The sequence below is a fragment of the Squalius cephalus genome, assembly GCF_949319135.1.
Source record: "Squalius cephalus genome assembly, chromosome: 25".
Classification (NCBI taxonomy): Eukaryota; Metazoa; Chordata; class Actinopteri; order Cypriniformes; family Leuciscidae; genus Squalius; species Squalius cephalus.
The window spans coordinates 9,911,662-9,937,244 of NC_137146.1; the positions used below are offsets into that span (position 1 = coordinate 9,911,662).

Here is a 25,583-nt window from a genome sequence, read left to right on the forward strand (position 1 = left end):
TCATCAATTTATTTCTTTAATTTTGGTCGTAAACTTAAGTTAGTTACAAATACATACAAATCTAAAGAAGTAAGAGTCTGGTTGGTCAGACTAGTTTTTAAGATGCAGTCTTAACATGGCTGGGCTTATGCAACTGGCCTCTGCTCTTTTTAAAGAAAATAAAATCTTTGGTCATTTAGCCTATAAGAAATGAAGCACTTGGAGAAATATGGCAAACAAGTTGATTTTTTTTTTTTTTTAAACTGATTTATTAAAAGACACCAACCAAACTTAAATTCAGGCAGTGACATCAGTTCCGTCTTTGACCATATGGAACAATGCATAGGAAACTGTTCTTATGTGGGCACATTTAAGTGGTAAAGTAAATGGAAAATATTTACATGTAAAAACCTCAAGACAGCACATTCATTAGGAACAAAATATTTACACTGCATATAGACTCTGTTTGACACAAATAGAATCTACAAATATAGAATTGCCACAGTGTTGTGAAATAAATAAACAATATTTAGCACTATTTCTAGGTTTTGAAACACTGACTGTGTGAAATCCTCTGTGTATTAAATCATTTATCATTAGAACAAAACGTAACAAATATTAAGAGAACCAAACCAAACTTTAAACTCAAATCTATAGAAAGAAAATGTATAATGACTACAAAATCCACAACTTTACAGCAATTGATATACACATCCACGATTTATGTCCTTCGTGTTGGCTGATCCCGTTATCCAGGCCGAACATCACATTGTGACTAAATCATCTGGCAGAACAACAACATAGTCCCCTGAGCAATCAACATCTGAGAGAGAGAAAAGGTTCACAGTTAGTTAGGGTAAGGGAACAGCTTTGGTTCTAATTCAAAGATGATTCCTGCTAAAATATGTTATTGTAATTGTCTAATGATGTTTTGACATTGTAATGACCAGTGTTGGAGAAAGCCACTTTTAAAAGTAATGCAATAAAAGTAACTTGCGTTACTCATTTGAAAAAGTTATTTAGCTGTAAATTAAACAATAATGCATTACTTTACTAGTTACTTGAAAAAGTAATCTGATTACATAACTCGTGTTACTTGTAATGCGTTACCGCCAACACTTGTAATGGCATTGGTAATGTCTCATGATTGTTAAATCTCTTATATTATAACAGTTGACACTCACTTTCATATTCGTTTTGCTCATCAGGCACTAGTGGTTCTGGACATTGCAAAGGCTGTTCTAGCAGTGTTTTTCTTTTCAGCGAACGGTATAAGTGTGTTGCAAGTCCTTGATTCTTTTGCTTGTAATGACGAATAAGATCTTTCATCGTCTTGAAGAACTTCTCCTCTACACCTGAGCTAGCCTGAAACAAATAGTGTCGTGACATTTTAATGACTTGTAAATTTAATTATTCACATATTTATTTGCTAAATCTGTTGTGCAATCAGTTTAGATCTGTACTGTTATGCAGAAGTTATCCACCACAGAGATCTTATTTTAGTGTGTCCTACCTGTAGAGTGTAGGATCCAGAGTGGGTCTGAAGGATCCTATAAGTATAGACCACTTTTTGTTTACTGTAAAAATGCATAAATAAACAAAGTAAGTATTTAAAGTCACCATGAAATAAAAATGGACTTTTTTTTTTCATTTATCCATTCACATCATTATTATTTTTTTAATCTTTTCATCAAAATACCCACCCCCCACCCCCGACATCACTTCTCTTCTCTTCTCTCGGGGTGTATTCCAGAAAGCACGGTTAACTTGCGCTCACATACAGAAATTATTCAACTCCCATTGTAAATCAGGTTTATTAGCTACATTTACTGACTTTTAGGTGTTTGCACTGAACAAATCAAACAAAAGTAATTGAAATAGCTCAATTGTGGTAGTGGTTTAGAGGTTGAATAATCTCTATTACAGTTGTATACCCTGAACCCTCGGTTGATTAACCCAAAGCTTACTTACTTGCAGGATTCAAAACCGTGGTCTGGTGGAAGTTCAGTCAACACAGAGTATAAAACAGAGCATGGAAACGGATGCTAAGAAGAATCGAGCCATTCTTCTTCTTCCTCTTTTGTTTAATGGTGAGATACATTCTTGGTGCATATCACCATGTACCTACGGGGCAGTTGTCATTAAAATCATATAGTTGGGATAGTTCACCCAAAAATTAAGTTTTTATTTTGTTCCAAGTCTTTCCAAACCTGTATGAGTTTCTTTCTTCTGTTGAACCAAAAATATGAAATTTTTAAGAATGTTGGTAATCAGACAGTTGACGGTAGGAAGTACCGTAGTAGGAAAAAAATACTATGGAAGTCAATGGGTGCCATCAACTGTTTGGTTACCAATTACATTCTTCAAAATATCTCCTTTTGTGTTCAACAGAAGAAAGAAACTCATACATGTTTGGAACAAATTGAGGGTAAGTAAGTAATGAAAATTTGACATTTTGGTGTGAACTATCCCTTTAATCAGTTTTTTTTTATCACTATGAACTAGAATTATATTGTTTTGTTTGATGCTAATTGAACAAAAAAAAAACAGTCTTTGTTTTACCTACATACATACAACTATAAAATATAATATTGTGTGAAATCTGTCAAGCCCGGTGGAGCCTCATCATACGTATGCGCTGAACACCTCTGAAGTAAACTAATTAACCCTGTAACATAATCTGCACCGGAGCAGGTTATGTTCAGAGAATAAGTTGCAATGGCTACTTGTGTGCCCTTAAAGTTGAAAGGTTAGGATATGCGCTTAACCTGCTTTCTGGAATACACCCCTGATAGCGCGTTTACTGGCGCTAGAACAACCGGTCACTCAGCAATAACAAACCATAATCATCCATTTAATTCCTGATGGACAAAATCAAGTCCTGCCCTACATTTTTTCTTGTTCAAAAAGCTGGTTCACTCGGATACACATCACAAAATGGAAGAAAAGACAATTGCAACATCAGTTTTATGCTGCCTAAATGTAAGAATTGTGTAAGAATTTATACTATGACCTTGACTGTATGAAAACACTGAAAATATTATTGGTTAGCTTTTTTTAATTTCTCCTTTTTACAGCTTTTTAGATTAAAAGACAACAGTTACAGTAACTGACATCTTCGTTTCTTGCATAGTTGTGTATATTCTTGACAGACACTTTCTTAGTACAGTTACCTTCAGGAAGTGTCATGCTCTGTTTGGGTTGGTAGAATCACTGACCAGCGTTTCCGTTCTATCTTCATTAAGTTATTTTAGTAGCTGTTAAAAATCTTATATACAGTGCATTCTGTACACTGCCATATATAAATGATCACTGAATCAATAAATAAGCAGACGGCTAAGATGTTGCCAACATGTAAGGCTACTTTACCATCACTGAAAATAACAGTGACACATTTAGATTATATCTGATTTCCATTACATTCTGCTGTGTTATCAACATGTATTCACCATTCATAGACTACAGTACGGTGGCCGAGAGGTGCAAAACAAATCACAATTACAAAAACAAAATAACAATTCAGAAAACAAAATAACAATTCAGAAAACACAACGACAATTCAGAAAACAAAATAACAATTCAGAAAACACAACGACAATTTAGAAAACAAAATAACAATTCAGAAAACACAATAACAATTCAGAAAACACAACGGCATTTCAGAAAACACAACGACATTTCAGAAAACACAACGACAATTCAGAAAAAACGGAAAAGGTAGGTATATTTTGAGAATGACGTACTTATCGCTGAATGGACGAGATACATGTCAATCAAGCCAGAACCGGAATCAAGCGATACTGTCTGGAAGTACCGTTTATATACTGTCTATGGGAAGTACCGGTAGAAACAAATCGTACCCATCAACGTGCCAAAGATAGTTCGGTCCCATGGAATGATAGGTACGCCTAACGAATCTACGACGTGTCCTTGTTCTGTCCCTGGTGGGTCGAGTTCTTGCAGCAGCCGCATATGTCATCACGTTTAACACGCAACTTCTGCAGAGAAGTAGGCTACTAACCACGTTGTCCGGTAGCCGAACAACTGTCCTGGTCGACGCAGCTTTTAATGTAGTGGTATGTCGAAAAATGAAATAAAAGAGAGCATTGCAGTGAAGGCTTCTTTGTTGGTGTATTTACTCAGAATGAAGCATAAGAGAATATGCATAACAAAAGCTCAAAACATACAATCTCAACATGTATATCACTTTTGTACAGTAATGACCGTTGTACACATTCCATTACACTAGAAGGAAAAATATGATCAACAAGCTATTTAACACTCTCTCTCTCTGTGCAGTTCTCATGCTCTAGCTAGCCCCAAAATGACGTGTGACAGCTGGTAGTAACACTCTAATCTCATGCTGCTTTTTACAAACTAAATATGACTGAAACAACATCATGTACTCTCATACACTCATTATGACCAGTTATAATGAATAGCGGGCTATCGCGCTAATCGCGAAACACTCATGCTAACCATGTGCTCAGGCATAAACTCATGACACACTATTAATATAGTAAATATTATGTGGTATGTCGCCAGCATGTCCACAATCACGGCACATGAATGTCTTTCTTCAAAGTAAAAGTTTAATGTGTTCTATTTTCGCATAGCAAAACAAAGTTGATCACAAATTTCTTGATTGACAGGTATCTCGTCCAATCAGTGAAAAGTACGTCATTCTCAAAATATACCTACCTTTTCCGTTTTTTCTGAATTGTCGTTGTGTTTTCTGAAATGTCGTTGTGTTTTCTGAATTGTCGTTGTGTTTTCTGAAATGTCGTTGTGTTTTCTGAAATGTCGTTGTGTTTTCTGAATTGTCGTTGTGTTTTCTGAATTGTCGTTGTGTTTTCTGAATTGTCGTTGTGTTTTCTGAATTGTTATTTTGTTTTCTAAATTGTCGTTGTGTTTTCTGAATTGTTATTTTGTTTTTGTAATTGTGATTTGTTTTGCACCTCTCGGCCACCGTACTACAGAGCAATTAGCCTATGTTTGGAGATAATTTCAGTCTTATCATATACTGTCACCTAAAACATTCAGAAGAACACACTGAAAAAATAAGAAACGGTAACCATTGGATTACTGTTATGCAACTGATAATAGCGCAAGATGTGTTTTTTGAAGTGCAACAGAATGGAACGGAACGCAAGGGACTTCAGGCACATTTTTCTAACTTGACAGCATATTAAATATGTGTCATTCATTGCATTTAATGTGCCCCACCTAAACAAACAATTAAACAATAGTGCAAGCAGAATGCAGGAAAACATTCTTTGGGACCGGCCAGGGACAAAGTTAGGTATTCTGGGGCCCCTGACTACATTATATTGCTCTGGGCCCCTTCATTTTTTACAGATAAAATTTAGACATTTAGAAGTCATTCCCAGTTTTAACATCACAAGATACAGCCCTCTGAAAAGCCCCAAAATGTGCAGTACTAGTAGCCATGCACTTTAAGATTACCATTTCAAGTATTTGAGCAGTGTATATATTTTCCAGTGCAACGTCTCTGCTGTGTAACTAGGCCTGTCACAATAATCATTATATCGACTTATCACACAATATATGTACATGACTTAAATAATTTTTGGTTACGCAATATATGGCCAATATGTTTACACGTAATACACGTAAATAGTTTTTGCAGCAGATAAGGCCTGTTGAGGCATCTGTGCCTTTGTTCATACGGACATCTGACTGCTAAGCAGGGTTTGTGTTTTCATCAATTTTTACTTTACAGAGAAAAGAAAGCCAGGGAAAAATCTGTAAATAGAACATTTCAATAAGTGCCTTTTGTGCTTTTACAAGTGCATTTTCTTTTTTAGAAAATGTTTATTTACTATTTATTCAAGTTTTTTTTATTTAGGATATTTAATTTTTTGACACTTTATTTCCATGATCGAAAGAATGATTATTGTCATTTGAAAGTGTGTAGGCCTACTTGCATTATTATGCTGTTATATTATGATTTATATTCAGTGGCATAAAATGGTCTTAAAATGGCAATAATATTGTCTATCGCAGTTATTTCTGGGACAACATATCGCACAACAAAAAGTAGTTATCGTGACAGGCCTATGAACTACAACCGCTTCCCTTTTACCGCTTATATCTAAAGAGTTGCTCATTTCCCCTTTTGCAAATGTGCATTTGTTGAATGCTACAAAGCTTAGCTGGGAAGTCGAGCAAAATTTTGAGGAATAAATATCTAATTATATATCGTGTTTGTGTCTTTCCAGTTAGACAACTTCCCACAGTGATATACATCTTTACTTCATTTATGAAACTAGCACTTAAAATGTTTTTAAAAATCTGGGTATCATTTTTATTAAGGGGGGTTTAAAAAAAATACTTTAAAAAACATTTCATAAACTGTGAATATTCTAAACAGTATTGTAAATATGTATAAATGTAAAATGTAAATACCTCTAGAGGATATGAGAAACTGACATTTTGGTCTATCTCTATCTTTGATCTGACATTTTGGTCTATCTAGGGTCTATTTTGGGTCTGTGAAGTGAAAGGCCTTTAACGATGAAATATGAAAAATATCAAATTTTTGATATTTTGATATTCAGACCCACAAATATGGTACCCGTAATTTTAATTTTGGGTGCACGTTCCACAAAACATCAGTGTCAACATTTTGCAGGCATTCTCATTACCCTAAATGACAAAAAGCCACAAAATGATTTCCGTTAATAATATTTCCTAAAAGTTTAATGCGTCAACTGGACCAATTTAAAAATAATACTGTGGTGAAAATACACTTCTAAGAAAGAATTACAAATACTTGTATACAAATTACACATTGATTCACTGCTTAATTATTCATTCATATTCTGGTTAAGAGATATAGATTTAAACATATTTATAACAAAATATATTCCAATTTACAAAATATACTCCAATTTACCAAAATATTCCAATATATTCATATATGTACCCTTAGTTTTGAATTTAATTAGAGATAATCAGTTTAATATTCCTAATACAACTTAACCATTTGCTTTGATTTTCAATTCACATTTATTTGTAAAGCTTTTTTCACAATCCACATAACTGTAACTGTAAAAGTTATTCAGAAATTGCATTTCAGAAAAAGTGCATTTCAGAAGCCTACATATACAAACTCACAGTTAGCGAAAAAGGTATTAATTTAAACAATGTAATAATTTAATGCAGAAACAACGAGCTCACTGATTTTCTCCTTATTTTATAAAAAATATATATGAATTTATATTATCACTCACTTCGGGTAAAACCACACGTTTTTCAACTTCATCAGATATTAAAACTTTCAAAAAGGTAATATCAAAGTCAGCCTTCATTCTAAAAGACTGCTTTCCATATTTGACCAACTATGAAAAAACTTTAGTGAGTTAAGTTTGTTGTTTTTCTTTGTTTTTAAAAAAAAAAAAATTTTTTAGCTAATCACGCTTATATTTTCTATTATATTAACTCTGTTCCAAAATTGGCGAATGTCTGAAGAAAATGTTTTGGATTTATACTGTATAATTTCCATAATAGGTCTTAGTCAGCAACACAGCTACTACATTTGTGCAACATTATTAGCTGTCATTGCTGATGTGTCAAATTTGATGGTGGTGAGTGACAACTCAACTGATAAATCAGAAAATCAGCTTGAACCATTCTGCAGTCTCAATTCATTCATTCAAATAAATGCAAAACGTTATTTTTGTATCTGATGATGGTAGAGGGAAATGGAAAAATCAGGAGATTATAGCTATCTAAGTTCAGTTCCTAAAAAAATAGTGAATAAGAAACAGTACTTACTATACACAGAGGCAGAGAGCTCCCTGAATGGTCTCACTGTCACGAATGAGGTAAGTTCCGTCCTTTCCTTTCTTCCCAAGCAGCTCCTCGCATCTCTGTTTGCTTATCGGACCATGATACGCTGGATGGTCCATGTTTCACATGGCACATATGAGGAGCGTGCTGCCAATTCAAGTCACTGCTGTTTGCTCAAAATACGTCTTCTTACGCAAGTCCACAGGCAGTTTAGTGAACCGAATCGAAAGGAAACTTCCTTGATGCCCACACTCAGAAATTATGAGACACTTTAAGGCTGAGCATCTTTCCGTCTGAGTCTGACGGTATAACCTAATGCAGACCCGAACCAAATATTGTCACACCGGAAGTCGGTTTGCGCGCGCGCGCGTGTGTGTGTGAGAAAGAGCTTGGTAGTGGTCAAAGGCAAGGAAGTGTAAAAAAGTATGCCTATGTCAAAAGTAACAAGTAAGATCACGACTGAAGCATTGTAAATTCCTCTTTTAATTTAACTTACATGAAATTGTATTTATCTTATAGAGATAAGAGAATATTGTGTATTTAAAAATATAGAATATACAGTGTAGGATATAGCTGCATATATACATGTATTTGGATGCATATTTAAAATGTTCACTTCAAAAATTTGCTTTAGGGGAGTTTTCAAACATCTCAACACTGGCCCAGATCTGGGCCACATCTTCATGTGGAAGTCGAGTCTGAGGAGGAGGGGGTGGGGGAAATGACTCTCCGAATAGAGGCTTGTTTGACTTCATGCAGCTCTGCACAGACCGATCGGCGGCTGACTTGAAGCAGTGCATGCCAGTTAGAAATTTTGTCCGACTTGATACAGCGCCAACGCCACGTGACTGTGACGTATGCCATCAAAGTACCGCGAGAGTGATTCGAGAGTAGCCGGAGAACTCAGCCAGCGCAGCTACTCAACAAGGGAATAATCTTTCAGAAAAAACTGAAGCTTCCCCGGGGGCCGCCATTGATTAGCAGACCATCAACTGCTGTTAGCATTCCATTGACTTGTATCTTACGTTATGGCCCCGTAGAAGCAGTTTTTGTAAAAATAGGCTAACGATTGCGTCATAACCACGCGACTCTCTATCGCACAGTAGAGAAATTACCGTATGGACAGGAGGAGAAGCTCGCGGGCAATCGGGGGACGTGGAGGCAAAATGACAAAATAATGAATCAGAATACTTAACAAAAGTTTCTCCTGCTCCTAGCTCATGGACACCTCCTACTCACACTCTCCGTCTCTGCAAGTTTCGGAAGGGAATGATTCAGATTTCTCTTGGCACAGCTACTAGAAGACTTACAACTGTCAGACAGGTTGCTCACGTCACATCTACGTCGTCAAGCTCAGTTTGAGTCTGCGCAGTATGGTCAGCCATCAGGAAGTGAGTGCTTCTAATTGACTTCACTTTTCTCCGTTGAATCCAATGGGGTCGATGTGTCCATTTCTTTTACTGCTTCTCAAGAGCGGCTGCACTGCCTGGGCTGATGACGACACAGCTGTTCCACGATTGGCCGGATTCACCGCATGACAACGATCACGTGTGTTTCGTGTTTATTCGAACACCTTTAGTCCCTCTAAAGCTCACAAATCAGTTTTTTATAACAGTAATCACTCTTTTCATGTCGTTGCGATTATATTGTATCAAATTAAAACTGATTAAAAAACTCCACTTCATTGATAGTAGCTTATGTTGAACTTTATTCTTGTTCAAACAGACGCTGTATGAAGCAGTACATAAAGTATTGAATGAAAATGTCTCTGAAAAATCTGTGTATTATTTGGCAAATATTGCATTCATTTCACTTCAGCTGTGGTAAAGTATTCAAAGACCACGTGAGCGGTCACTACGGGAACCAGAAAGTGTCCGACTTCACGTCTCCTCCCCGCCTGCACGCGGCTACTCTCGCCGATCGGTTACATCCAGCCACACTTTAGGTCTCTGCAGGACAAGTAGTATGAGTTATAGTGGGCGAGGCCATAAACAGAGGGGCGTTTTCGACCGAGTTACCTTATTTGCTCACGTCACAGTAAGGGTGGTTTAGGGGTGGGGTCGGGTAAAGGGCATCATTTTCATAGCTTGAGTTACCAGTTTGAAAACACCCACAAATTTAGAAACACCCAGTTTTGTTCCGCAGAGACCACATAGGCTACTCCAATATTTTGAATTTGGACTGCAGTACCCACTTCAACTGCTAGCTCTCAATATTACATACTGCAACTTTAAACGGATAGTTCACCAAAATCAGTTTGTTCCAAACCTATATGAATTTCTTCTGCTGGACACAGACGAAGATATTTTGAAAAATGTTGGTAACCAAATAGTTGTGGGGCACCATTGACTTCCATAGTATGGAAAAAATAATAATATGGAAGTCAATGGGGCCCATCAACTGTTTGGCTACCGACATTCTTCAAAATATCTTCTTTTGATGATAGAATTGACATTTTTGGGTGAACTATCCTTTTAAGTTCTCCCTTTGAAGTGCTGAATGCTTTGGCTATTTATGTTTATCTCTTAATCATTTACTGTAACTTAATAATGTCATGTTCAACAGTGAAAGGAAAAAAATAGATTTGCTTCGGTCGACTTGGAGATGAATCTATTGAGTGAATGCACTTATTTTACACTCACGTCTTGATGACTCAGAAAGTGTCACTGAGCTAATCTTTTTTTAGTTAAGTGATTCAAGATATTCGAGTTACTTGGAAATCAAAACCACTATTCCTCATGTGCTTTTAAGCATTTCATTTCCGTGGTAGTACAATAACAAGTCTCCAATTTCAGCTCTTCACTGCAACAAATGCTGAAATGGATCACACTCATTGGTGGGGTCAGTAAGTCAAAAGTGTCCATGCTCTTCAAACATTAGGCTACAAGAAATATCCACTTGCAGTACTGGAGGTGAAGTGTCCCATCTGTTACCTGTCTAATGGGGAGAGAGAGGGCGGGGGTAATCAGCCCTGACCGAGACGTTTTAACGCCAGCAGGGAAGCAGGGATGAGGATGAGGATTGTAATTTCAGTTTAAGAAGATTAACTTAGTAGAACAGCTCGCTCTCCATCTGCAGTTTGCCTCACATATTGATGTTAGTATAATGAGTAAATCATTGTTATCTTGATTTAAATCGCGCGTTGATGCCGATTGACTGTAATGATTTCGCGAGGAGTAACGATGTTTGCTGGATTAGCTTGGCCTGGATCAGTGTTGAATTGGCATCGTACATGCTAGCGCTGAAACGCTTTACTAGAGGAAATGAAGACACGACCCAAAGGCAGCACCTCCAACGCCGACTGGATGGGCTCCCTGTGCCCTGCCCTCACATCAATGCCCCTCAAGCACCTGGCGGTTCCTGGTGAGAGAACCTCTCTGACCTTTGACATTTAACTTAAATTAAATACTAAAATGAATTCAAAAGTGAAACAAGGTATTACTTTCCTTTAATATTTAATTCAGTGGCGAATTCAAAAGTTGGTCATTTTCCAAATAGATGTAAGCCTATAGGCTATATAATAATTTAATAAACAATAATAATAGCCTAATAAACGCCTTATAACTTTATTTATTTAGTTAAAAGAGTGATTAAATGCAAGTTCCGGGTTTTTTTCCGTCAACAGCAAGTCTGATACCCAAAACTCTATTAACAGTCTTCTATCAGCCTGAGAGTTTGACTGGAAAGCCAGAGAAGAGCAGAAGCAGGAGATGAAGTCATGACAAAAACAAAAAGAGCAGAGTCTATTGAATAAACTTGTGTATATTTCAATGCTCAGACTTCATCAGACCAGTACAAATCCAACAACTTTTATTATACCAAAGCACAAACAATGGAAAAATACTGTTTCACAGCATCATCTTGTGACGTTGAAAACCTTGAAATGGAGGTTAACTTATCTCTTACTCATGCAAACTTCATTTCCCCTTCTTGAACCACACAACCATAAGTTTAAAATAGCATTGCAAGAACAAGGAAGTAAAAATAAGTCATATGAAATATTAAAACATGGATAATGAATAATATAAAATGATGAATACATAATTATATTATGAATAATATAAATCTAATAATAATTAGGGCTGTCAAAGTTAACGCGTTAATCACGCGTTAACGCAAAATCATATTAACGGCACTAATTTTTTTAACGTGCGATTAACGCAGCGCGTATTTTCTGTTTGACCCGTGGCCCAACCCCTAGTTGGAGAAATGGAGATACACAGTGTTGCTAACTTAGCGACATTGCAGAACCCTTTAGCGATTTTTTCCCTTCAACAAAGCGCCCAAACCTTATTTAGTTTCTGAGAATCTACCGGTACCGCCGGTACTGCTCTCTCAGCACGCGCGCGCACCTCTCGCTCGCTCGCTCTCTCTCTCTGCGTCTCGCGCGGAGGAGCAGCGCTTTAACTCAGTTAAGCACAGATATTATGTTGCTTCTCTATTTTTACAAGTATAGCCGAAATCAGAGCACAGATATTGTCTTTATCTTATGTGAATTTGATTTCACCAGACGACGGCTCGATTATCAGGATTTTTGTGCAGATTAACGTCTTGGAAGGGAGACCTGGTTATGTCTTAATGGGTCGCGTTTCAGTCACCATTTCAAATTCATTCCGTTGTTTGACAACAGAAACAGTAAAATATACCAATGAAAACAGTTTTATTGAGAATTTAGCTTCATCAAAATGGGCACAGAGAGAGACAAACTACAATGTAATAGGCTAATAAATAATAAATGTACATTTAGTATTTTCAGAAGAGCTGCCCTGTCATGCAAAAATCTAAACATGTTTGTGTTAGTAAATTGCTCAGTGCAAAGAAAGAGAAGTAATGGTAACCTGGCATTTTTTTGTTCTTTCTACGTGTCTAATAGACATGAACAAGTTCTTTGAAAAACATCTGTGACCTTTGAAACATGTCTCGTCCTTATGCTCTATATTGACTATGGTTTCAATAATAAACATACATTTGCATAAAGCATCTATATTTATCCATGCCCACGTTGATTAGAGTATTACAAACTTGAAAAGTATTAATTTAAGGTAGGCTACATTTAGAACAATTAAAAAAAATATGCGATTAAATGCGATTAATCGCGAGTTAACTCATGACAATATGCGATTAATCGTGATTAAAAAATTTAATCGATTGATAGCCCTAATAATAATATGAATAAACAATTAAATGATAAATGACCACCACATAAATGATTAATGATTATAAAAAGAAATTGAATAAATAAAAAAACAAAGAATATAAAACATCACAGATGAATGGTTGCTTACTTGATGCAACACACACACTTACTTAGATCCTTCACATTAATTGATCATTTTAATAAAATATATAATTTAAATGTATGCTTTTTTATTTCTTTCTATTCCCTTTCTTTTAATGTGTTTTATATATTATATTAATAACATATTAAATAATGAAATATATAAAACATTTATTTGATGTTTTCTTTTTAAGACTTAAAAGCAAAATAATAAAAAATTCGGTAAACTAAATAAAAAAAAACACAATGTCACTATGACATCATAATCTTTTCAGGATGTAAATGTCTCCCTTTTTAGGGTTTCCTTAGAGGACGTCTTAATGGTCAAACCTGTTCCTGTGATTTTTTTTTTAACAATTAGCAACTGATTATTGAAAGCTTGATTTTTCTAAATAAATCTTTCTAATAAACAATAGTGTCATGACATAATGGCTAAATTAACTGCAGAACTGTCAAGCCTGTTACTTTTTTAAAATGCATATTGAAATGTTCGAATTTTGTATTGATTCTGCCTTTGTGTTCATCTTTTAGGGTCTCATGACTCCTTCAGCTTCTGGGTGGATGAGCACGCTCCAGTCGGCCCAGACCAGAAAGCATATGTGAAGCACCTAGCTGCGATATTCCGCTTTCTTGCCAAGAAGGTGATGAAGAAGTGGTCCATGACTCAGAACCTCACCTTCAGGGAACAGCTTGAGGGAGGAATACGCTATTTCGACCTGCGTGTGTCCACCAAACCAGGAGAACCAGGCCACGAGATATACTTTATACATGGGCTGTTTGGACACAAAGTACGTGATGGCCTTAATGACATTAACCATTTTCTGAACGTGCACAAGAAAGAGGTTGTTTTTTTAGACTTTAATCATCATTATGCAATGAGCGAGGAGCATCATCAATACCTAATCAAGATGTTGAAGGACGTGTTTGGTCACAAGCTCTGCAAGCTTGATGTGGTGGAGGAGATCACTCTAAACTATCTGTGGGAGAACAAGTACCAGGTGAGCTCACGTTGTACACATCTGATGATAATAATGAAGGCTTTACATAAAGTAAAAATCTTGATTTGACGAGAAGAAAAAGCAGAAAAATCTTGTAATCTGCTACTCAATAACAATAAGTACTGATAATATCAGTACACCAATAAGAATGTTGATGTTAAAGGTGCTCAACGTGATGTTGGGTGACGTCACTTCTTGTTGACATTTGAAGTATTGTCAAACAAAATGGAGGCTAGCTAGACCCTCCCTCCTCCTCATCCGCGCACTAACCCCCCAAACCCCCACCCCCAAATCATTCTTGTTGGTTATTGGCTGAAACAGTTTGTTATGTTTTGTGGTGCGGGTTAACCCAGTTTGTTTTTCTTGCGGTTTGTGGAACCTGGGCTGTCTACAGAGACCGTGTTTTTTTACAGTGTGTTCCGGGGACAGGCAGCTAGCGGATGGTGAGGAGATGTTTGCTGTATGTGACAAAAAATGTTTGGGCCTAAAAAACATGTGACATCGCTTAGAGCACCTTTAAGGATGTTGACTTTTTTTAACACTTTAAAAAAAGATCAGATTAGGCAATCAGTCATACTGAAACTCACTACAATTACTTGAAAAACTGTAAAAAAATGGAAAATAATACGCCTTTCCTGTTACTGATAGAAATGATACCGATACTGCTTGTCCTACATTACAATTTAGAGTGATCTGTTGTCAGAGGTAACTGTCAAGTTAAGTTATGCATTTCAGAAATGTACATAAACAAATCACACAGTAAAAATGTATTCATTTAAACATTGTAATAATTTAAGGCAGTAATGAATACTTGTTTGTTAACAAATGATTATGACATATGGAAAATTGTAGCATTGGTACATGTTGATTCAGAGTTTATATAGAATATATTTCAATGTATTTTTTTCTGTATGGGTCCCCAAAAGTGTCAAAAATATATGTGGCATATATTCCAAATACATTGAAATATATTCTGAAATATAACAAAAATATACAGTGCTATGCATAAGTTTAGACACCCATGCTAAAGTTGACTAAAAAGAGGAATAAAAAATCATCTTTTGGAAATTGAACTTAATGCCTTAATTTAAAAAATTAGGAAAAATCCAACCTTTAAGGACACCAATTTTCTTTGTGAATGAATAATGTATCGTAAATAAATAAATGTTCTTCCTTAAAATACAGGGTGCATAAGTTTGGACACCCCTATGTTAAATTCCCATAGAGGCAGGCAGATTTTTTGATTTTTTTTTTGGATACTATGCATCCTGATAAAGTTCCCTTGGCCTTTGGAATTAAAATAGCCCCTCATCATCACATTGCCTTCACCATACCTAGAGATTGGCATGGGGTACTTTCCATAAGATCATCTCTCAATGCAAATCAAACTAGCTATTAGGCTAACTGAAATAAAACCATGCCAATCTCTAGGTATGGTGAAGGCTATGTGATGATATGGGGCTATTTTAATTCCAAAGGCCAAGGGAACTTTATCAGGATGCATAGTATCCTAAAAAAATTTTTTTTTTAAATACTTAAAAATAAAAATCTGCCTGCCTCTATGGGAATTTAACATAGGGGTGTCCAAACTTATGCACCCTGTATTTTAAGGAAGAACATTTATTTATTTACGATACATTATTCATTCACAAAGAAAATTGGTGTCCTTAAAGGTTGGATTTTTCCTAATTTTTTAAATTAAGGCATTAAGTTCAGTTTCCAAAAGATGATTTTTTATTCCTCTTTTTAGTCAACTTTAGTATGGGTGTCTAAACTTATGCATAGCACTGTATGATGTTAAGTGTGAAATATATTTCATTGGGCCAATTTCAAATATTTGCATATATTCCAAGATATACTCTGAAAATATATTTCAAATATATTTCTTTTGTGTATGGGAAAAGCCCAGAGTTTTGTGACCTTAAAGAGCGTGATGGATTGTAGGGCGATAGAAGATCAGTTAAATACACAGGAGCTAAACCATTTAGGGCCTTATAGGTCAGTAGCAATACTCTGTAATTGATACAGAACTTAATAGGTAACCAGTGTAGAGATGATAAGATTGGTGTTATGATCATTTTTTCTTTACCTAGTAAGAACTCTAGCAGCTGCATTTGGGACTAATTGTAGGTTGTTTATTGAGGATGAAGGACAACCAACTAGTAATGCATTAGTAATGTAGTCTAGAGATCATGAATGCATGAACTAATGACTATGGAAACAAGGGGAAATTGTGTGGGTTTGCATTTTACTGTTATACTAAACTTGCAGTTCAGACTGTTTTGACAGCAACTTGTGTGTGAACTAGAGCTGACGTGCCGACTCTTTGTGTGTCTGTGGTGTGCTGCACCAAAGGGTCAGCTATTCCTGCTGTGTTCTGACCCTAATCACTGTCGGATTAACGTCTCACTTCCACTCTGATGGAGGAGGACAGGTGTACAAATGGCAACAACTGGACACTCGCATCCCCTGCAAGCACTATGCTATTTGTGAACACATTCAGATTAGCAGATTTTCATGTTAGTCTTTGTGGACATAACTGATTCTGATTCTGCTAGTACCAGAAAAGGTGGTGAACCAAGATCTTAAATATTCTGGCAGAGTTGCTGGTTACATATTATGAATTCAAAATGTGAGTGGTGTTTGCCTGTGCAGAAGTAACAGTTCCATGAATGAAGGAAGTGGTTCTCAACCAGAGGGCCTCAGCAAACTTAAAACTTCTTCAAAATAACTTGAAATTAAATTGTTAAAAAACAAGCATTAGAATAAGCCAAAATCTTTTTAGAATAAGCCAAAATCTAAAAACCAAGATATTTCTTATTGTAATTCATCCTCTAATTTCATTTTTCTTCGAAGAACCCAGATTCCCACAGTCTTGAAAAGGGAGCATGTCTATGTTCCCACAGCCCTATGTTCCCACAAATGGCCTACCCCTGAGTCCTGACCCCACCCCTAAACCTACCCGTAACTGGGGTTTAGACAAATCGTAAAAAAAAAAAATAATTCTTAGAAATGTGGGAACATAGGGCCGTGGGATCATAGGGCTGACCCCCTTGAGGGACATGGATAAGGAAGCCTAAAGTATACTTCTGTTTGTAATTGTCACCATAGTCCATTTTTGTAACTGCGGTCGCAAATGCACACAGAATTTGGCTTAGGTCATTGTTTCACAGTAGAAAATGAAACTAAAGAGACGGAACAACAACAACAAAATAGCAGAGACTGCAAACATAACAGACACTCGCATTGACAAGCACTTGTGTGAGGTGTTTATGAGATAGACGAAACTTTAGTTTAAAGGAGAACTCGGCAACTCTAGCGAACTCAGTCACTTCTTCGCTGATTTTTCCTTTTGTTGTCGCATGTTTTCCCCACGAGCTCCCCCTACAGCTGTGGGGGGGGGGGGGGGGGCGTATATTTCACAACACGGTCGTAAAAAACTCACTTGCGGCGGCCTGCTCTCCCTCTCTACCGCTGCTCATGTGCGTTTGTTTTGATCGGAGCAAGCCAACTGTATCGTGTGGAGCTATGTCTACCCATAGTGTCTACCGAGGTGGGTAATCTGGTAATACATCATACATGCTTTTATGTCGAATTGCCGTAAAGCAATTCGTGTTTCGCGCTCGTGCTCGTTCTCGTTCTCGCTTCTCACGAGACTTCCAATTTCTATCTTGCTGGGACGGTAGTCCCCAAGTTGCAAGGTTGGTTTTCCGCCTGGGAACGCTGGGGGGAGCGGGGAAAGTCACCAATATCACCAGAACAGGTTGTTTAACCATCCAAATGAATTCTAGACAGTTTTATTAAGTTTAAAAAGTTACCAAGTTCTCCTTTAAAAGAATTGAAAGACATTTGTATAGGTCATAACTTCTGGAGAAAAATAGTGCAGACGCTGGACAAAGATTAACGTTAACCTTTCTAGAGCGCATGTGTCGACCGCTTTTGCACGCTATCAAATGGTGACTGCATCCAAAAATCACATACTTTCTTGAGTATGTACTTATTTTGAATTAGTAATTACTTCACGACAGCTAAAAAGTATGTTCTATATAGTATGAATGTAATCCGTGCTGCGTTCCAGTCCACTGTTAGACACGCACTTGCGAACTTCCCCTTGGGGGAATCCCTGCCGCCATTTTGAAGTGCGTTCTACTTCGTGAAGTGGACGAGGGAAGTTTATATGGACAGAACCTCGTTCCCTCGATTTTGACCGAGGGAGCGAGTCTGCTTCAAATGTACACTTCAGGCACCTATATGTCCCACAATGCAGTACGATTGTGACGTCACCACATATCTTGTCTAATCACCACCACACAGACAACTAAATTTGTATGTTCAGATGACATTGTACATTATTACTATATTTTGTATTGACATTTTTGTAATTCTGATACAAAATTGTATACCATGTTTGTCATCTCTGTATTGTTTGCAAGCATAATAAAAAAATAAATAAATAAAGCAATGTTTTTTATTTAAAACAACCCAAACACACCTATAAACATTTGGATGCTGCATTAAACAAATTATTAAAGGGAACAATTTTTAAATAATAAATCAACTCCACAGCTGATTCCAAGTGATCAAGGGCTTAGGACGTTCCAGTTCAGACCATTGCAGTTTCCGCCAGTAGTGGGCACTCGCAATGACGTACATCCGAGTGAACGAGACGAAGGGAAGTTAGCGAGTGAAGGGCATGACAATTTTGGACTGGAACGCAGCACTGGACGCTCTACATTCGCCATGCTGTCATTATCATGTGACCTAGCAGCGTCAGTTACGTCGTTTCACCCGTTTATAGTCTATGGTTTCACCTCTAATCATAAATCCGCTCCCGTGACCTCATGGGATAGTAAAATGTCCATTGTATACACACTTCAGAATTTCGCCGGATAAAGTAGGTCATCCGGGTACTTGTTTGCCTGTTCTTTTATGAGTGAATTCGGACATACTTATTTTGTCACAAACTGTTTTTCGCCTACTAGTAGGGAAGTATGCGATTTCGGAGTATTTAGATGTGTCTCATTTCGAAGGCTGCGTCCTCCTGACGTTGCATTTCTCCGCCATAAACGTCATAGTCTCATTTAGGAAAATAAAATCTTAGAACTTCATGGGTATTTTTATAACGATTATCATTTTTTTTTTTATATATATTTTATCGGGTTGAAAATGTATAAAAAAAAATGTTTTAGAATCTTTACTCCTTATCCAGTAAATCACACAAAACTGGAAAAATCATGGAGCCATCGGATATTGTTGTGGACAATAAAAAAGCTTAAGAAACACTTCATTTTGGATGTTGTGGATGGTTTCTATTAGCCTGGGTTTCCCCATACTGCCTTGAGCAGCGCGATTTTATTCACGCTGCAAGGTAGTCTGGACACCATGGACTAATTTTTCCCCTGAAATAGGGAACCAATCACAGAACGGGGAGGGAGCAGGAAGACGATGACGAAGTATATGCGACACACCGAAGCAGTTTGTTTATCTATGGATCCAACATGACAGACGTAAAAATATATGCATATTTTTAGGAACACATCTACAAAAATATGCCTGTATTTCAAGTTGATAAAATAATTTAAAATCCACATCAGTTTATTTGTGCCGACGCGCCACGCCCTCCCAGGATCTATAACGTTACCAAGGCTACTTCCACTTTTAAAAATGCATCACAACCGCGCGCGCGCGTTCTGCTTGCAGTCGTCGAGATAGATGCTGAGGAGTTGAAGAAAAGAATAGCTAGTGGAGATTGTAAAGTTGTCGACAATACGTCATCAAAAATCAAGTCTAGTGTGTGGGAGAAATTTGGAGTTATCTGAAGAAAATATTGTGAAAGGTTTTGCTGCAAACATTTTCGTGTTGGATAGCCGCAAATGTGGAACTTCATCCCTGAGGAAGCACGCAGATAACTGGTAACAAAGCCGTTCTATCGAACGGTATTTTTCATATTTAACACTGTTAAGTATGTGTGGTGTGCAGGGTGTGTTTGAACCCAAAATTGTCAGATGTAGGCTAGACGAAATTGTGTGGCATATAGTGGTGTAGCCGCGTCTGTTCGATTTGTGTGGTAACGTTAGCCATGTTCTTCATGTATCGGCCTTTTGACAGCTTCGGCTATAATGGTCTTGTAATAACTTCTGTATGACCTGGCAATAAAAATGTTTGTAAGTGTGTCCAGGGGCGGCGCTAGGGCTGGGCTAAGGGGGCTTAAGCCCCGAATGTTTTTAGTAAAGCCCCGAATAATTTGTTACCTTGTCTTTCTCATAGAGCAAAACAATTAATCAGAAAAACAAATGTGAATAAGATTAGCCTACAGCAGCCGCGATTGCCTAATCATGAAAAGTGCATATTACAGTTTTATTTATTTTTCCCTTTGCATTAAAGGTACTTACGACGTGCTTTTGCAGCGTTGAGCATTGTAGCCAATCACACACATGTCTGTTGAACGCATCGGCCAATCAGAGGCGTTTACATGAGTCGCTGTGCTGAAGATGTATTTTGCGCGAGCTCACCGAGTTCTACTCTTTCGCAAACCTGTCATTATTATTGGCAATAAACGTAAGATGCAAATAAGAGATTCACTGCAATGTATTTTATATTCTTGATGCTGCACTGATGCACTCCATTACGCACCGCTCTGTTTGTTAGGATGACTAAAAGTTCAGAGGTCGAGCTCATCAATGTCAAAATGCTTAAAGAAGTGAACGAATGCCTGGTAAAATGTAAGTAGCCTAGATAAACATTTAATATTTGACTGTTTTATAATAAAAATGTCCAACTACCGACAGTATCCGGGGACGCAAATTAGTCAACTTTTTTTATTTAAATATCAACAATATTTAAAATAATCTAATTTAATACAGTTATAATTTTTCAATGTAAATTATTTAATTTGATTGGTAACAGCCTAATGTCTTATTATTGATTATCTTTTAATTGAATATATTGATCAAATTTAATCATTTGAAATGAAAGATGAGCAAACATTTAATAAAATAAAACCTTATAAAGGTACAAAAAATTATTCTGAGTGTTTTCAAACAGTGATGTAATGAAACATTGACAATTTAAGTTTGAATGGAGTAAAGCCTCTGTTTAGGCTATTAAGGAAATGTAATTTTGCCAAAAGAAGAACTTTTATTTTAAACAAATGTTAATTTTTAATTAGCCAACTTCAGTGTGATATGTTACCATATTATCATGCTTAACACTGAGAATTTGAATAATTGTTATATGATGATCAGATGCAGATATCTAAATCAGAGAATATGGGTGGTTTGCGGGTGGATTATTTATTTTTAACAGTGGATTTGGGTGACTCAAAGTGCACCAGATTAATGAATTTATCTTTAAAATGTACCAAAATTTCTTCCGGGGGGGCATGCCCCCGGACCCCCCTAGAGGTACCAAGCTCCATTTTTAGTTTTAGTTTGGGCTAAAGCCCCGAATATCCACTGACCTTAGAACCGCCCCTGAGTGTGTCTATAATGTGATAGTCTAAACTGATTTTATTTCGGGTGCGGGTCGGGTGTCGGTTCTATTTTAAGCGGGTCGGTGCAGATTTTTATTAGTGCTGCTGTTGGAAAACGGGTCGGGTGCGGATTTACAAAATCGGACCCGTGCAGGACTCTCTGGTGTACACATAAATCTCTGACCCATCGTCGTCTTCTTCGTTGAATATCTGTCGCTCTACATACGTCATCTGGTATAATTTGAAATGATTGGCTATGAGCTGCGTACAGGCGCATTTGATAGACATTCGTAGCGCCCAATAAACCAGTAGCACCTCAATGCAGTACACAAGATCCGAGGGGAGGAGTCGGATCTTATATAAGGGGTGGAGATTGGTAGGTTTAGGGGTGGAGATGGGTAGGTTTAGGGGTGTGTTTAGGGATCAGGGGGTGGAGATTGGTAGGTTTAGGTATGTAAGGTGGGAGGAGTTGGATTTTATCCAACTCCTCCCCCCGGATTTTATGCTCTGCATTGAGGACCATCTCCAATAAACGGCTCTGGGCATTCGTAAACCACGCCTCAAATACGAGAAAATGTACATGTGGTTTCCAGACCACGTCTCAAAGAGAAAGTGGTCTGACGTTAGCCAGGCTAGGTTTCTATATGATTGAGGAGGTTTTTTGAGTGTTTTACCAAGTGGTTTCTATGGTGTTTTGGGTGTTTACTAAGTGGCCACTTGCTAGAACCCACCATCAAGTCTATGAGATTTTTTTGGTCCGTTGGTCGTACCTCTCCTTGATAATTCAGATAATTCATGACTGTTGTTGAAACTGCATGAGATATGCACCAAGGTTTAATACTTTAATACAGATTGTTCACTAAGCTCAAATATGAGCCGTAGCAAGCCTTTTGGAAGCACCACTAATAATATTAGCATTATCATCATTAGAGCCCATCATGTTATTTTGACTACAGAATAATGGCTGACTCATTTGTGTTTGGTTTCACAGGTCCTAGTGTTCTACCATCATCCATCTGCTGAGGGCTGCCCTGTGATGTGGCCTGGTAGTAAAATCCCCGCTCCCTGGGCCAATACCACAGACGCTACCAAGCTCATCCAGTTCCTGGAGACCACGCTGGGAGAACGAGCCAAATACGGCAGCTTTCATGTATCTCAGGCCATTTTAACCCCACGTGTCAAGACCATTGCCAGGGGCCTGGTGCGGGGGCTAAGAAACTACCTGGTGGAGAGGTGAGTATCTAGGTTGAGGAAACATTTTTAAGCTGAATTATTTAGGATGTGTTCACACTTTTAATTTGGTTCTCTTGGTTCTTTTGGTCTGGACCAAAACAGAAAACAAGACATTTAGTCCTAGTTCGATTAGTGTTCACACTGTCATTTTTAAGACCGAACCTAAAGATACAAAAAAATATATATGTTTTGCGACGGAACTTAACGAACATCTAAAACAATGCTGTGTTCTGGGATAAATGCACTCGTTGTATGTGCGTACATATGATGGTATTTTGACCAGCTGAGATCTTGAGTTTATAAAATGTGTAAAGGAGTCAAAACAGTGCTCCTCCGTTGCACACAAAAGAAAAGATCTGCAGCAAGGAAACAGCGTTTCTGATGCCTGTACCAAACTGTAATGTGCAACGTAGCTCCTATGACGGAAAAAATAACAGGTATGCTTCAGCATTTTGTCCTTTTTAGGGTCGCATCTTGTAACATCACGTCCTGTCTTTGGTCCGTGTCATGTTCATATTTAAATCGAACCACACCAGAATTTGGAAATTATCGCACCAGGGTTCGTTTTAATCAAACCAAAGATGCCAAGTGTGAACACACCCTAAAAAATGACAAAAACACACAACAAAATTACTAAAACCTTAACTCGTTTTTTTTTTTTAACAAAAATGATAATTGTATATCTATGATACACACACACATATTGAAATAAACAATAAATGTTGGAATAATTTTTAAATGATCCACTAGGTGGCAGCCCCATATTTGGTAAGTGTCTGGAGGACCAGAGTGAGGAAGCCTTCTGAGCACAAACTCAGTCTGTCATCACAATGAGGGGGTCCGCTAAGGTCTGGACCCTGGCTGAAGGGGCCCCTCATAAAAAATTCCAAGGCCCCTTAAAATGTAGTGCTGGCTTTTGATCAATACATACCTAATATACAGTACATATAGTATTCAGACTACATTTTGTATACTATTTTGAACATAGCCTACATGAACTTAGGCTGTCTGACTTAATATGACATAGTGGCACATATACTGACCAACACAGAAATATGGAGCCTCGTGCTGCGTCTTAGCGGAAATCCTTGTGAGACAGCCGACCCGGAGGAAGCTGTTTAAATCTGCCTGAGTATGGATGTTGGATTGTTTATTATTCCAGGAAAAACACAGCCTGAGCTTCCCATTTCCTGGTTTTGTCCTGGCTGCTGCTGTAGATGGCTGTGGTGCTTGGGAAGTTTATTTCTAGTCTGAGCTGACCTGAAGCAGAACTAACTCTGTGATTGCTAAAACTACTTCAACTACTTCCCTGTAGACGAGTGCGGTTTTGTCATGTTGATTAAACATTGCATATAGTTTTTATGCGAATACAACCTTGAAAGTGTGTTTTGAAAGAAGTCTCTAATGCTTACCAGGGCTGAATTTATTTGATCAAAAATGCAGTAAAACGATAATTGCGAAATATTTTTACAATTTAAAATAACTGTTCTCTATTCGTAATATATTTTCAAATTTAATTTATGATGGCAAAGCTGAATTTTCAGCATAATTACTTCATTCTTTGGCCGCATGATCCTTCAGAAATCATTCTAATATTCTGATTTGGTGCTCAAGAAACATTTTTGTTGAAAACAGTTGTGCTGCTTTGTGGAAACTGTAGAAATGATGAAGAAAGTTCAAAAGAACAGCATTTATTTGAAAGAGAAATATATTGTAATATTATAAATTCTGTCACCTTTTATTAATTAAATGCATTCTTGCTGGATAAAAGTATTCATTTCTTTCAACAACCAACAACAAAAATATCTTCCTGACTCCAAACTTTTGAAAGGTAGTGTATACTATTCTCAGTCTTTTATTAAAGAGATAAAGTGCAAAATGAGTGTAAATGCAGGTTTAATTTGTGCATGAGCACTATTAATCAGCATGTTATTAGAATATGCATTATTCAATGCATCCTACCCGTCTGTTCTTACATGCACTTCTGTTGTTTCTGTCACAGGAACCTTCCAACCATAATGACGTGGGTGGGGGCGCAAAAGCCAGGCATAGATGGGGTCAATATCATCACTTCAGACTTCGTAGAACTTGTGGACTTCGCAAGCACTGTCATTAGTTTAAATAACCTCCTCCTTCAAGATCAGTCAGGCACATGACATTTTCTTTGACCACCGCAAAGACTGGAGTTGTACTGACCACGAAGAACTGGGATCACATGGAGGTCACTGCATGCACCAAATAAGCTCTAAACTGGCCATTTTTTATATTTCATTCAACAGAGCTTTAAGTGTCATTAGTCTGATAATTTTACCGCAACATCACATTCACATACTTTATGCATTGAAAAAAAATGTGTGTAATTATGATTCATATTTTAGAATGTATTTGAATAAATATTAAATGTTTATTCTGTCATATAAACATATATGAAATCACAATATCAGGGCAAGAACAAGCAGGCTCATTGAGTTTTATGATGCATCATGAAAAAGAAAGCATCCTGTGTTCTGTATGATCTCAGCACTTAGAGTGGTTTAACAGTGGAAGATGTGGACCATGGTCACGACAGGAACCACTTTTCTTTTACAGCTGGTGAAGAACAAAAATAAAGAGTTTTTGTATTTTCTGCTGCCTCAATTTTCTCAGAAATGTGGCACTATAAATACGGCTTTGATGAATAACAATTTAGAATTTAATTAATACATCATTATTTTTTCTCATTAAAGTTATGAAAATATGGTGGGGTTTTTTACCAATAAATTCTTGTTGGTAAAAATTTTTTATATATATAATTGCCTCGATATGCTCA

The 25,583-nt window shown here is 37.1% G+C and overlaps 2 protein-coding genes across 3 annotated transcripts; one reads left to right on the forward strand and one right to left on the reverse strand.

Annotated features, from left to right (window-relative positions):
- Positions 1-239: 239 nt before the first annotated feature.
- LOC307153959 (SH2 domain-containing protein 1B) lies at positions 240-8,168 on the reverse strand. The gene is made up of 4 exons (XM_079863800.1): positions 7,780-8,168; positions 1,493-1,556; positions 1,164-1,344; positions 240-802 (listed from the first exon to the last, which is right to left on the reverse strand). The coding sequence occupies exons 1-4, from the start codon at positions 7,911-7,913 to the stop codon at positions 744-746; spliced, it is 438 nt and encodes a 145-aa protein (XP_079719926.1). The 5' UTR covers positions 7,914-8,168; the 3' UTR covers positions 240-743.
- Positions 8,169-10,694: 2,526 nt separating this feature from the next.
- plcxd2 (phosphatidylinositol-specific phospholipase C, X domain containing 2) lies at positions 10,695-25,400 on the forward strand. Of its 2 annotated transcripts, XM_079863929.1 has the most exons (5): positions 10,746-11,157; positions 13,604-14,070; positions 22,533-22,774; positions 23,525-23,542; positions 24,777-25,400. In XM_079863929.1, the coding sequence occupies exons 1-5, from the start codon at positions 11,058-11,060 to the stop codon at positions 24,928-24,930; spliced, it is 981 nt and encodes a 326-aa protein (XP_079720055.1). In that variant the 5' UTR covers positions 10,746-11,057; the 3' UTR covers positions 24,931-25,400. The 2 variants fall into 2 exon arrangements, with proteins under 2 accessions (XP_079720056.1, XP_079720055.1); XM_079863930.1 differs by lacking the exon at positions 23,525-23,542 and having other exon boundaries at positions 10,695-11,157.
- Positions 25,401-25,583: the final 183 nt, after the last annotated feature.

Coding starts and splice junctions, on each gene's coding strand:
- LOC307153959 (XM_079863800.1), bottom strand. CDS start 7,913: ATGGACCATCCAGCGTATCATGGTCCGATAAGCAAACAGAGATGCGAG. Junction 1,557..7,779: donor GCTCTCTGCCTCTGTGTATA/GTAAGTACTGTT, acceptor GCATTTTTACAG/TAAACAAAAAGTGGTCTATA. Junction 1,345..1,492: donor CTGGATCCTACACTCTACAG/GTAGGACACACT, acceptor TATTTGTTTCAG/GCTAGCTCAGGTGTAGAGGA.
- plcxd2 (XM_079863929.1), top strand. CDS start 11,058: ATGAAGACACGACCCAAAGGCAGCACCTCCAACGCCGACTGGATGGGC. Junction 11,158..13,603: donor CAAGCACCTGGCGGTTCCTG/GTGAGAGAACCT, acceptor TTCATCTTTTAG/GGTCTCATGACTCCTTCAGC. Junction 14,071..22,532: donor TGTGGGAGAACAAGTACCAG/GTGAGCTCACGT, acceptor TTGGTTTCACAG/GTCCTAGTGTTCTACCATCA.